Source organism: Oncorhynchus nerka, linkage group LG1 (assembly GCF_034236695.1).
Source record: "Oncorhynchus nerka isolate Pitt River linkage group LG1, Oner_Uvic_2.0, whole genome shotgun sequence".
Lineage (NCBI taxonomy): Eukaryota > Metazoa > Chordata > Actinopteri > Salmoniformes > Salmonidae > Oncorhynchus > Oncorhynchus nerka.
The window spans coordinates 37,559,963-37,574,493 of record NC_088396.1 but is presented as its reverse complement, the minus strand read 5'-3'; the positions used below and the strand labels follow the sequence as shown (position 1 = coordinate 37,574,493).

The 14,531-nt window shown below is 40.7% G+C and overlaps 1 protein-coding gene across 1 annotated transcript in view; it reads left to right on the top strand.

Annotated features, from left to right (window-relative positions):
- LOC115117317 (low-density lipoprotein receptor-related protein 1B-like) overlaps positions 1-14,531 on the top strand; it is a 286,805-nt gene that overhangs the window by 80,674 nt on the left and 191,600 nt on the right. Inside the window, exons 22-26 of the mRNA XM_065014311.1 lie at positions 430-561; positions 871-1,098; positions 2,555-2,729; positions 6,251-6,345; positions 8,841-8,990. Of these exons, the coding sequence (XP_064870383.1) occupies positions 430-561; positions 871-1,098; positions 2,555-2,729; positions 6,251-6,345; positions 8,841-8,990 (780 nt within the window). The remainder of the gene's footprint in view (positions 1-429; positions 562-870; positions 1,099-2,554; positions 2,730-6,250; positions 6,346-8,840; positions 8,991-14,531) is intronic.

Sequence of the window (14,531 nt, the reverse complement as noted above, 5' to 3'; positions counted from 1 at the left end):
CAAAAGGTGGCGCTACAAAGTATTAACTTAAGGGGGCTGAATAATTTTGCACGCCCAATTTTTCAGTTTTTGATTTGTTAAAAAAGTTTGAAATATCCAATAAATGTCGTTCCACTTCATGATTGTGTCCCACTTGTTGTTGATTCTTCACAAAAAAATACAGTTTTATATCTTTATGTTTGAAGCCTGAAATGTGGCAAAAGGTCGCAAAGTTCAAGGGGGCCGAATACTTTCGCAAGGCACTGTACTTCATAAAAAGGACTTCCTATAAATATTTTAACCAGAAATTAGATTATTGGGAGGCTTTTTGTTCAATTCACTTCATGTATTCATCATGGCCCAATTGTTTCTCCTCCTTTTGCATATTTTTCTATATTTTTGCTGACAAGTCTCAACCTGACCCCCTCCTCTCTCTCACTCTCTCTTCAGCGTCTAACCCTTGTGAAGAGAATAATGGGCGTGGCCCATGCTCACACCTGTGTCTTATCAATTACAACCGTACTGCATCCTGCACCTGTCCACACCTCATGAAACTGTCCCTCAACAAACAATCTTGCGCCTGTGAGTGGGACAGCCATCTTCAATCCTGTAACACCTGTATCTATCGTTTTTGTTATCAAAGTCACAAACAAGTGGGATATTGTACACAATCACTAAACAAAGAACCATAAAAATGACAGAATTATGTTTTTACATATTTATGATTTCATTGGCATTTGTGAAGTATTGACTTGGGATTATGATTAGGGATAAACATTAGCATTTGCATGTCATATTTTACCCCATAACCATATCTGACTAAAAAGTTCAACCGCTTCACAAATCAATGGTAGTCATTGATATTTCTCTCCTAATCTGATTTCTCCATAGTGTTGAAAAGGTTCCTCCTGTACGTCAGGCGGTCAGAGATCCGTGGTGTGAATATTGACAACCCTTACATGAACGTCATGACGGCACTGACTGTCCCAGACATTGATGATGTCACCGTTGTGGATTACGACACCCAGGAGGACCGGATCTACTGGGCAGATGTAAAAACACAGACCATCAAACGGGCCTTCATCAACGGCACCCGCCTGGAGACTGTCATCTCTGGAGGTAGTGAATGGCTGAATCCCAGTATGTAGGGTATTGGGTGCTACTTGAGACACAGGCACTGTCTGTCCTTCATAAGTGTGTAATTCAGAGAGATAATAATGTATCAGAGATGGTTGAGTCATGGTGAGTTACCTTGCCTAAGACATGACGACTCGTGTTAACTCCCCTGAGCTTATTCCCAGGCTTTAGCTCAGTTGGCTAACATAGTCTTGTGGGTTGAAGGAACTCTGGGAACAATACTGTATAGGCCATTAAATAACGTAGTGCCAGAGCCTGCCACTCATTTGATTAATAAGATGGATATTTACATTTCGAGAGCTTGGGACTATAAGGTTCTATCTGCAAAAAGATGATCTGAGATAATTGACTTTAAAGTTCCGAACCCTCATTGGTTTGAATGGTGTCAGCAATTGTTTATCTAGTATTCTTTTGAACTTAACAACATGAATGGGGGTATTTAGAGTACTATGTAGGTAGAGAACATTGAACAGAAGAAGATCATGTCAATAACTAAATTTGGACAAAAAATGCAGATAGAACCTTATAGTCCCAAGCTCTCAATTTTCTGATTGACATTACTAAGGGATGAAACACTGTGTCAAGACAAAGGCTGGAAATAACTTCTACGATCATTAGTTGTTTTCTTGTGGCTTTGATGGGAATATCTGTTTTGCCAAATTGTATTGCATGAAAGTACGTCATCAAAGAGCAAAAGACAATTGCTGTTTTTCAAGAAGAGCCTCCTCTCTTCTTTCTTTGATTATCCACAGAGCACACCCTAATTCCCATTCTGTAAAGTTGTGCCGTAGATTTAATTAATGACCACCTGATAAAGAACAGAACAAAAACCTGCCTGCATAAGCTTTTTGACACACTCTTATTATAATCTTTACTTTGGTAACACTTATTTTAAGGGTCCATAATAAAGCATTTATAAACCATTTATAAGGCATTTACATACGTTTGCTCACCATTTATAAATCATGACTCCTGCATTTGTAAATGTTAGTAAGCTAGTTATTCACACGTCTATATATTTCAATAAACATCCTGTGTTGTGTGCTTATTCTTTTACTAGCTCCTGCTGTCTACTGTCTACCAATTGCATGTTCATATTTTTGTAAGAAATTACACTGGTCACTCAAAACATTTCTAAAGTATTAATAAAGTATAAATAGCGCTTAATAAATGATGAACACACACTTTATAAATACCTTATAAAATAATGGTTTAGTATGCTCCCATAAAATTAAGTGTTATCTTTACTTCCTCTGTATTTAAAAATATATATAAATATATAAATTGTTAGGAAGCATAAACAACATTGAATACCAATGTTTTGGTACCTGTTTGCTGTCCCAAGGTCTGTATATTATCCTGTCTAACTGATGACCAATGTGATTCTGTAAAACTAGATGTTGAATTGACAGCCTCACTCTCTTTGTTATCCCCTCAGATATACTAAACTGCCGTGGGCTGGCGTTAGACTGGCTCTCTAGGAATTTATACTGGCTCAGCTCAGAGAATGACGAGTCTCAAATCAATGCCGCTCGCCTGGATGGTTCCCTGAAGACCTCAGTCATTCATGGGATTGATAAACCAAGGTGCCTTGTTGTGCACCCCACAAAGGGGTAAGTAGATTAAACCAGCATCTGTGTACTTCATCATTATCTACTGGGCTCACCGTCAGCGTGGGATTAGGAAAAACAAATATCTTCCATTTGTAGACAAGACACTGATAAAAGTACATTTCCAAGCTTCTGTCATGAAAAAAAACATAGAATCTGCAGAAATTATTCAGTGGAAATATTTATATAGTGTGCAATTTAGCCACAGTATCAAAATGAAGAAATTAAACAGCTCTCTACGACCAAATTATTTAATCCTAATCAGATAGTTTTTTACATTGGAGATAATATAAGACAAGTAGTGAAAACAATAGAACACTATGACAAATCTGGGAAACCAGATTTCATATTCATAGCTGACTTTGAAAGGCCTTTGATAAAGTACGACTGGAATCTATATATAAATGCCTGGCCTATTTACATTTTGGAGAATCTCTTATACGATGGGTTAAAGTCATGTATAATAACCCCATGTATAAAATAGTAAATAATGGCAACTTCTCAGAAATAATTAAATTGTCAAAGGGAGTAAAGTAAGGCTGTCCTTTATTAACATATGTATTTATTTATTATGGCCATTGAAATGTTAGCTATTAAAATCAGATCCAACAATAATATCAAGGGATTAGAAATCCAGGGTTTTAAAAAAGTGTCATTGTACGCTGATGATTCATGTTTTATTTTAAATCTGCAATTTGGATCCCTGCACAGCCTCATAGAGGATCTAGATAATCATTCTAACCGCTCTGGAATTGAAACAGAATTATGATAAATGCAACATATTACATATTAGATCTCAAAAAATTTAACTTTTACATTACTGTGTAGTTAAAATGGTGGGCATACTGTACTCGGTATTCATATCCCAAAATAATAATTTCACAGCAATACATTTTAATAGAATGTAGCCAAATTATATAAGGTTTTGCTACCATAGAAAGGACAACACCTGTCTATTTGTGGAAAAATCCCCCTGATGAATTCTTTAGTCATATCCCAGTTACTTAATGTGCGTATAGAAAGTCAACACACCCTTTCAAAATGTTCACCTTACTGCCTGAATTGAAAACACTAACAAACAGTAACCCACAACCCAAGTGAATTTTTTTCTTAAAAACTCTGAAAATGTATAAAAATTAAAGCTGTAAAAAAATACATTATTTGGGTAAGTGAACCCCTTCCTGTAAGGCAACAAAAGGGGAACATTTTGAAATGGGGTGGTGACTTTCTATACCCACAGTATGGCCTTACCTACACCTAACTACTTGTTTTTTAAAATTATATAAGGAAAAAATATTCCACTCTTATTTGGAACGGATAGCCAGGCAACATTAAATGGACCTTTTTATATAATGAATAGGAATTCGGAGTGCAGAAATATTAAAGCATTGGACCTCTCACGAATGGATTCAGTTATACAAAAATGATACTTAAATCCAAACTGGTTCTCTAACAGATTAGTAAGAATGGCTAACCCCATGTTTAAGAATGGCCCTTTCCCTTCATTAAGATTAAAACCTCCCACTTTCAGTTATATGACAAACATTTTTAAAACAAGCAACAGATAACTGGTTGCAATTTCAGTTTGATCCACAAATAAATTAATTTGAAAAGTTAAAGTTAAAAGTGAAACAAACATTAGAAGATATATTATGGTTAAACTCAAATATACTAATTGGAATACATTTTTTAAAACTGTATAATCTTTGTAAATGATATCATAAATAAGACTGTTGGAGTTATGTCACACATGGAGGAGGAGGAGGCAAGTGGAAAGGTGAGAAGGTAAGGACCTTGTCTGTTGGACCCTGCATTGAAGACCAAAATTGGCTAAAGAAAATTGTGATAAATAAACTATACCACTTTAATTTAAGGACAGAAACATTTACAACTGCACCATACAGGTAGCAAAATAATTAGGAGGAGATTTCCGATGTACGGATTTCATGGCACAAGGTTTATGAACTGATACATAAAACGCCGGATTCAAAACTTACAGTTTTTATATTTTAAATGATTACACAAAATGTTTGCAACCAATAGAATCTTATATATATATATATATATATATATATATATATATACAGTGCTTTCGAAAAGTATTCAGACCCCTTTTATTTTTCTAAATGGATTAAGTATAATGTTTCCCTCATCGATCTACACACAATACCCCATAATGAAATGTTTGCAAATGTCAAAAAAAACTAAAACAAACAGAAATACCTTATTTACGTAAATTCAATTGATTGGACATGATTTGGAAGGCACACACCTGTAAGGTTCCACAGCTGACAGTGCATGTCAGAGCAAAAACCTGGAAACAATGTTGAAGGAATTTTCGGTAGAGCTCCCAGACAGGATTGTGTCGAGGCACGGATATGTGACAGGGTACCACAAATGTTTGCAGCATTGAAGGTCCCCAAGAACACAGTGGCCTCAATCATTCTTAAATGGAAGAAGTGTTGAATCTCCAAGACTCTTCCTAGAGCTGGCCGCCCGGCCAAACTGAGCAATCGGGGGAGAAGGGCCATGGTCAGGGATGTGACCAAGAACCCGGTGGTCACTCTGACAGAGCTCCAGAGTTCCTCTGTGGAGATGGGAGAACCTTCCAGAAGGACAACTATCTCTGCAGCACTCCACCAATCAGGCCTTTATGGTAGAGTGGTCAGACGGAAGCCACTCCTCAGTAAAAGGCACATGACAGTCCGCTTGGAAATTGCCAAAAGGCACCTAAAGGACTCTCAGACCATGAGAAACAAGATTCTCCGGTCTGATGAAACCAATATTGAATTCTTTGGCCTGAAAACCAAGTGGAGGAAACCTGCCACCATCCCTACAGTGAAGCATTGTGGCGGCAGCATTGTGCTGTGGGGATGTTTTCAGCGGCAGGGACTGGACTACTGGTCAGGATCGAGGAAAAGATGAACGGAGCAAAGTACAGAGAGATCCTTGATGAAAACCTGCTCCAGAGCTCTCAGGACCTCAGACTGGGGCGAAGGTTCACCTTCCAATAGGACAACGGCCCTAATCACGTAACAAAGACAATGCAGGAGTGGCTTCGGGACAAGTCTATGACTGCCCTTGAGTGGCCCAGCCAGAGCTCAATCAAACATCTCTGGAGAGACCTGAAAATAGCTGTGCAGCAACGCTACCCATCCAACCTGACAGAGCTTGAGAGGATCTGCAGAGAAGAATGAGAAACTCCACAAATACAGGTGTGCCAAGTTTGTAGTGTCATACCCAAGAAGACTGAAGGCTGTAATCACTGCCAAAAGTGCTTATACAAAGTACTGAGTAAAGGGTCTGAATGCTTCTGTACATGTGATTTTATATATATATACATTTGCAAAAATGTCAATAACTGTTTTTGCATTGTCATTATGGGGTATTGTGTGTAGATTGATGACAAAAATACAATTTAATACTTTTTAGAATAAGGCTATAACGTAACAAAGTGTGGAAAAAGTAACATGTAATGTGCAATGTGTGTGTAACTGTAGGCTTCTGATGTTCTTTGACTTTAGGAAAATCTACTGGACAGATGGCAACACGATAAACATAGCCAACATGGATGGGAGCAACAGCAAGGTCCTTCACCAGAACCAAAGGGAACCAGTCGGTCAGTTGAACATTATAGCTCTGTTTGTTCAGACTGGAACACTACTGTTTGTTCCAACACAATGTTTCCAACATTATTTATCATGGGACAGATTCCAATGTCATACACAGGAGCAGTACAACAACCTGGCAGTTCCTGCTTTGGCCAATGTAGGGTGTGCATTTGAGGACTTCCCTAGTCCTGATAACAAAAGGCCTAAAATGAACACGATACATATTTCTACCTGCATATCCCCTGATCATAAGCACTGGTTTCTTCTATTATTATAAAGCAACATTACAAATGGTTGGGATTTAAATAATTTGCTACTAACTGAAAACATAATCTGCTGCCATACACAGTTGTTCAACCTGAAGCTTGTATACTCAGATGATACAAGCTTCAGTGAACAATGGTGCATCTGGAGGTTCATGCATCAAGCAGCTGTTCTGTTCTCACTGCATATGTAGACCTGAAAGGTCAAGTCTTCACTTTCTCAGTTAAACACAGTATCATTGTATTTGATGGGTCTCAATCGGGTTGACTTGATGGGCCCTGTCAGAAATATAAATTGATGGTTCACAATATACCACACATTACATCATGTATGATGATGGGCCGGACCTGCGAACGGGAGTAAATTATTGATGTGTTGTGACTGTGAATCTGCCTTCCATAAATCCACACACACACACACACACACACACACACACACACACACACACACACACAGAGAAAGCTGTTCATAGACACAAAATAGCCTCCAGTTGCCACCATCAATTGTGCCGTTCTGTCAAATCCCATCAAGTCCGCTGGAGATTGGTCAAATTGTTTATAATGTCAAGTGGAGGTCATAGAGATATCCCAGGCAGGGATCATTCCAACACACACACACACACACACACACACACAAAAACACACACTCGCAAACACTTAGGCATGCACACACTCACAAACACAGCCACAAGTACACACCCACATTAACACTGAATCCTATAGATACAAATAAAGGCCCAATTGGAGTCACATCCCAGGTCGCAAAAAGTATTCCAACAATCTCACACTCATCCTCACAGTATCATCTCCGTGCCCAAGAAAGAGAAAGTAACTGGACTGAATGACTATTGACACGTAGCACTCACTTCCGTCATTATGAAGTGCAGTCAAAGATCACATCACCTCCTCACTTCCTCCCTCCCCGACACACTCAACCCTCTCCAATTTGCCTACCACCCAAAAGATCCACAGACGATGCAATCAACACTGTTCTGCACGCTGCCCTCACCCACCTGTACAAGAGGAATGCATATGTGAGGATGCTATTCATCGACTACAGCTTGGCCTTCAATACCATGGTGCCCTCTAAGCTCCCCACAATGCTCACGGCCCTGGGACTGAACTCACCCCTATGGAGGAGTTCCCGACAGGCCGGCCCCAAGTGGTGATGGCAGGCAAAATTACCTCCTCCAAACCCTCCTCCATAAGGGTTTGTGCTCAGTCCCCTCCTGTACTTCCTGTATACCCACGACTGTGTGGCCTCACAACACCATCATCAAGTTCACTGATGATATGACAGTAGTAGGCCTGATTACGAACAACCACGAGACGACCTACATAGAGGAGGTTGGCACTCTGACGGTGTGGTGCCAGGTGAACAACATATCCCTCAATGTTGGCTAAACAAAGGGGCTGATTGTGGATTTTAGTCAGAACCAGGCTGGCTACGCCCACATCCTCATCAACGGAGCCGCCGTGGAGACAGTTAAAAACACATCTGAAATGGTCAAACCACACGGACACAGTGGGGAAGAAAGCACGACAGTGACTCTTCAACTTCAGGAGGCTGAAGAAATTTGTCATGTCTCATTGGGCCCTCATGTGTTCTACAGGAGTACCATTGAGAGCATACTGTCGGGCTGCATCACAGCTTGATACGGCAACTTCAACGCTGCGGACCACAAGGCGCTACAGAGGGTGGTACACTCAGCCGAACACACCATTGGGTGCACACTGCCTACCCTCCAGGACACCGAGAACATCAGGTGTTGCAAGAAGGCCAAGAAGATCATCAGGAACCTCAGCCACCCGAGCCACGGCCTGTTCTCCCCGCTTCCGTCACTCAGACACGGGCAGTACAGGAGCATCATGGTTAGCACTAACAGACTGGCCAATATATTCTACAGCCAAACCATCAGTCTGCTGAATAGCAGCCTACGGACAATTACCCTGCCCACACCCCAATTAGCATTATACTGTCTGTATGTATCCTTGTCACAGTTGTAAACATGTACCGTACATATATACAGTATGTTTTATTGTTTTATTATTATTGTTTCATTCTGTACTGTTGGAGCTTAAGTATTTCACTGCACACTGCAAGTAGGCTACATCTGCGACCCTGTGTCATTAAATAAAAAATAATCTAATCAAAGAAACACACATATTATACATCTGACTTGAAAAATAAAATACACTATATTTCACCAAGGTGAACCCCTGTCATTCTTCTCCCCCAGGTCTCTCCATAGATTATACAGCCAACAAGCTGTACTGGATCAGCTCTGGTAATGGCACTATCAACAGGTGCAATGTGGACGGTAGTGGTCTGGAGGTGCTGGAGAGCATGAAGAGGGAGCTAACCAAAGCCTCAGCATTGGCCGTTATGGGTGAGTAGTGGCTAGTTCCAAACATAGTGTACCCACATCCAATGAATGGTGGTCCTTTGTAGCTCAGTTGGTAGAGCATGGCACTTGTAATGGCAGGGTTGTGGGATGGATTCCTGGGACTACCCCTTTATAAATGTATCGCTCCATTACTGTAAGGAGCTTTGGATAAAAGCATGTGCTAAATTGCATATATTAATGACTTGTAGGTGCTGGGTACACATAATAGAAACTCAGGAAATAAAGAATATATACCTGCACATTGATGAAGGCTCCCGCTGTTGTATTGTGCAATGTTTCGACCTGAAGGTCGAATAGTGGAAAATGTCAGTCAATGCATCAGATCCACGTCATGGATTAAGGGAGAACGTGGGGAGGATTAGGGCCTAGGTGTGGTGTATGTTGCTAGTTAAGTGGCTCGTGGATAAAGCCATTTAGCCAATACTAGGTTTTGACTGAAAGTTCTGCTTCACTCTGTGTGAAATTGTCTGGGAATTAGATAATTAAAACACTGGTTGGAGCTGCAGCTTGACTGATGATAGATTGTTTTGGGATTAGAATGGATTTGGATGGCCATTGTGTAGTGTTGTTGCTTGGTATCAGTGCTGGATGCAATATGTTGGAAGATCCATCACTTAGATTTGTGTGTGTGTTTGTGTGTTTGTTTCATAAGGAAATGTGCTGAAACATTATATTTCTCCAACATGGTCCTTCTTTTCAATAAGATGGCATTTTTTTCTCAAGACCATTTGTTTTGTTGTGCCATTGCACTTTACATAATACAAAGACTCATGAATGAATGAACTGATTCCCAAACTTGATGACACTTTCATGCAAAAGGCTATGCGTAATTACAGTCTACATTAAGTTGAAAAGTTTGAAAGGAGTTTGGAATCTGTGAATGCATCTTTTTCCAAAAACATTTATACATTGTGGGAATATAAATTAAAATGTTATCATTCTCTATTCTTTTTCCTCCACTGGCAACTAGTCAGCAGCACGGTAGTACTTAAATTGAAGAGGAAAGTAAAGTTTGGCCTCAGAGGATGACAAAACATATGCCAAACATCCAAGTAGGGGAATGTTAATGGGATTGATTTAAGACCAGATGGAAAGGGAAAGTAAGACCACAGTGTCTCATAAGACATTTAATTCAGCACAAAGCATCTGGCTTCTTAATTGCATTACATTCGATACACCATTTTGGATTCAGGATGCATTTTTTTTTTAAACTACACTTCCTAACAGTTACAATCTGGACAATTGGGAGGAAGCTTCTTGCTGTATGAAGGTACATGTATGTTTGCCAGGAGTGGTAATGAGAAGCAGTCACAGAATGTAGATTTTTTTAACTTGGTATTCGACGGTCAGAAACGTTGTCAGAGGAAAATTCACTGTCCTTTGATTCACTGTACAGTATTTAGGCATTGCAGTGCAGTCCTCGTTCCTCCGTGAACAAATGTGTGTCTCTCTCTCGCTGTGAGTTTAAAAATACCTAATTAGGCTGTCAGAAAGTGAAGAAATGAGTATAGAAGTTTGATTCGTTACTTTATTGTGTCTGCTTAGAGTCTAGATGTATGGAACGAATATGACAATACATTCACTTCATATATTAACACTTTTTAAGTTGGCAACCATTTTAGAGTTTTACTTTACGGAGGAAGTACTGTAAAGTAAAATGTTCTTGCTGTTAAAATGGAGACCGAGTTGGATACTTCATTATCGCATTCCACAAAATGTGAACCAAAATGCAAGGTGACAAAGATTAATGCCCTGATCAAAGCAGTAGAAACTTCCAGTAGAACAGTGGAATGATGTGTTCACAACAAGCCATCTATCACACAGTTTGGTTGTAATGCTTTTCATTGCTTTGACTGGGATATTCCTATTCTGCCAAAGAAAGAGAACAATTGCGCAATGGTTTTATATTATGACTGTTTATGTTTAACTGTTTATGTCCTTGCAACTTTTTAGCAATTTGGATTTAATTTCAAATCACATATGAGGTTTTTTATTCAACCCGAAAATGAAAACCAACAGTCAACACCACATAATGTCATATACAGATCTCCAGGCCATGATAAATCTGAAAGAAAAACGGAACATTTAGTAGATTATAGGCATTGGTTTAAGTGTAGTGTTAATAAAAATGTCCCTACCATCATATCTAAGCAAATATGAAACCAATATTGATGGAAGTTCACAAATCAGTTTGCCTGGAGGTACACAACACACTCCCCACCTCTCATTGAATCAAATCAAACGTTATTTGTCACATGCACCGAATACAACAGGTGTAGAGTAGACCTTAGAGTGAAGTGCTTACTTACAAGCCCTTAAACAACAATGCAGTTGTAAGAAAAAAATGAAAAAAAGTAAGAGATAAGAGTAACAAATCATTAAAGAGCAGCAGTGAATAACAATAGCATAGCTATATACAGGGGATACCGGTACAGAGTCAATGTGGAGGCTATATACAGGGGGTACCGGTACAGAGTCAATGTGCGGGGGCACCGGTGTCAAGGTAATTGAGGTAATATTTACATGTAGGTAGAGTTATTAGTGTGACTATGCATAGATAATAACAGAGAGTAGCAGCAGCGTAAAAGAGGGGGGCAATGCAAAAAGTCTGGGTAGCCATTTAATTAGATGTTCAGGAGTCTTATGGCTTGAGGGTAGAAGCTGTTTAGAAGCCTCTTGGACCTAGACTTGGTGCTCCGGTATCGCTTGCCGTGCAGTAGCAGAGAGAACAGTCTATGACTAAGGTGGCTGGAGTCTTTGACAATTTTTAGGGCCTTCCTCTGACACCACCTGGTATAGAGGTCCTGGATGGCAGGCAGCTTGGCCCTGGTGATGTACTGGGCCGTATGCACTACCATCTGTAGCACCTTGCAGTCGGAGGCCGAGTAGTTGCCATACCAGGCAATGATGAAACCCTTCAGGATGCTCTCGATGGTGCAGCTGTAGAACCTCTTGAGGATCTGAGGACGCATGGCAAATCTTTTCAGTCTCCTGAGGAGGAATAGGTTTGTCGTGCCCTCTTCACGACTGTCTTGGTGTGCATGGGCCACAATAGTTTGTTGGTGATGTGGACGCCAAGGAACTTGATGCTCTCAACCTGCTCCACTACAACCCTGTCAATGAGAGTGGGGGCGAGCTTGGTCCTCCTTTTCCTGTAGTCCACAATCTTCTCCTTTGTCTTGATCACGTTGAGGGAGAGGTTGTTGTCCTTGCACCACACGGTCAGGTCTCTGACCTCCTCCCTCCTCCCTATCTCATCATTGTCAGTGATCAGGCCTACCACTGTTGTGTCATCGGCAAACTTAATGATGGTGTTGGAGTTGTGCCTGGCCTTGCAGTCATGAGTGAACAGGGAGTACAGGACGGGGACTGAGCACGCACCCCTGAGGTGACCCCTTGTTGAGGATCAGCATGACGGATGTGTTGTTACCTACCCTTACCACCTGGGGGCGGCCCATCAGGAAGTCCAAAATCCAGTTGCAGAGGGACGTGTTCAGTCCCAGGGTCCTTAACTTAGTGATGAGCTTTGAGGGCACTATGGTGTTGAACGCTGAGCTGTAGTCCATGAATAGCATTCTCACATAGGTGTTCCTTTTTGTCCAGGTGTGAAAGGGCAGTGTGGAGTGCAATAGAGATTGCATCATCTGAGGATCTGTTGGTGCGGTATGCAAATAGGAGTGGGTCTAGGGTTTCTGGGATAGTGGTGTTGATGTGAGCCATGACCAGCATTTCAATGCATTTCATGGCTACAGACGTGAGTGCTACAGGTCGGTAGTCATTTAGGCAGGTTACCTTAGTGTTCTTGGGCACAGGGACTATGGTGGTCTGCTTGCAACATGTTGGTATTACAGACTCAGACAGGGAGAGGTTGAAAATGTCAGTGAAGACTCTTGACAGTTGGTAGGCGCATGCTCAGAGTACACGTTCTGGTAATCTGTCTGGCCCTGCAGCCTTGTGAATGTTCGCTGTGGAGAGCGTGATCACACAGTCGCCCGGAACAGCTTGAGCTCTCATGCATGTTTCAGTGTTACTTGCCTCGAAGTGAGCATAGAAGGTATTTCGCTTTTGCTAGCCCTAGTTTGCTAGCCCTGCCACATCTGACAAGCATCAGAGCCGGTGTATTTGATCTTAGTTCTGTAATGAAGATTTGCCTTTTTGATGGTTCGTCAGAGGGCATAGTGGGATTTCTTATATGCTTCCGGGTTAGAGTCACACTCCTTGAAAGCTGCAGCTTTATTCTTTAGCTCAGAGCGAATGTTTTCTGTAATCCATGGCTTCTGGTTGGGGTATGTATGTAAAGTCACTGTGGGGATGACGTTATCGATGCACTTCTTAATGAAGCCGGTGACTGATGTGGTGTACTCCTCAATGCCATCGGAAATACCCGGAATGTATTCCATTCTGTGCTAGCAAAACAGTCCTGTAGTTTAGCATCTCCTTCATTCATTCCATTTTTGCATGTAAGCAGGAATCAGGAGGATAGATTTATGGTCAGATTTGCCAAATGGAGGGCAAGGGAGAGCTTTGTACTCGTCTCTGTGTGTGGAGTAAAGGTGCTCTAGAGTTTTTTCCCTCTGGTTGCACTTCTTAGGGATAGTGTCTTATATCGGCTGAAAGATTAAATTATTGTTAATCTAACTTCACTGTCTGATTTACAGTAGTTATTACAGCGAAAACCTGCCATGCGATTGTTTGAGGTCGGCGCCCCACATCAGAATATTTTTCCACCGGCACAGGTTTCATACATTCACAAATAACCATTAAATACTTACTTTTTGAAAATCTTCCTCTGATTTGTCATCCAAAGGGTCCCAGCTATAACAAGTAGTGTTGTTTTGTTAGATTAAAATCCTTCATTATATCCCAAAAAGTCCATTTAGTTGGCGCCATCGAGTTGAGTAATCCACTCATTCAACACGCAGAGAAAGAAATCCCAAAATCTTCCCCTAAACTTTGTTTCAACAACTCAAAATACATTTCTATTAACTCCTCAGATACCCTAAAATGTAATCAAACTATACTATTTCTTACTGAAAGAAGTTTTAGTAGGTGTATAATTTCGTCATGGCGCACGCAAACAAGAATTTCCAAGACTGTGTCCATCTGCAAAAACATGCCTGAAACCTTGAACATAGCCTTCTGACACCGTGCGGAAGCCATGGGAATTGCATCAAGGGAGCTCATTTTCAATATGACCTTACTCTTGCATTTCTAAGAGGATAGTCTCTCCGAAACAAAAAAAAGTCAGGTTGGTTTTTCTTTGGATTTTCTCCTACCATATCTATTGTGTTATATTCACCTGCATTATTTTTCACATTTCTACAAAGTGTTTCATTTCCAATGGTACCAATTATATGCATATCCTGGCTTCAGGGCCTGAGCTATAGGCAGTTTAGTTTGGGCACGTCATTCAGACAGGAAGTGTAGAAAAAAAGGGCCTAGCCCTAAGTTAACATGCTGATAGAAATGAGGTAAAACTGATTTAAGTTTTCCTGCATTAACCTCTCTGAACCACCCATCCCA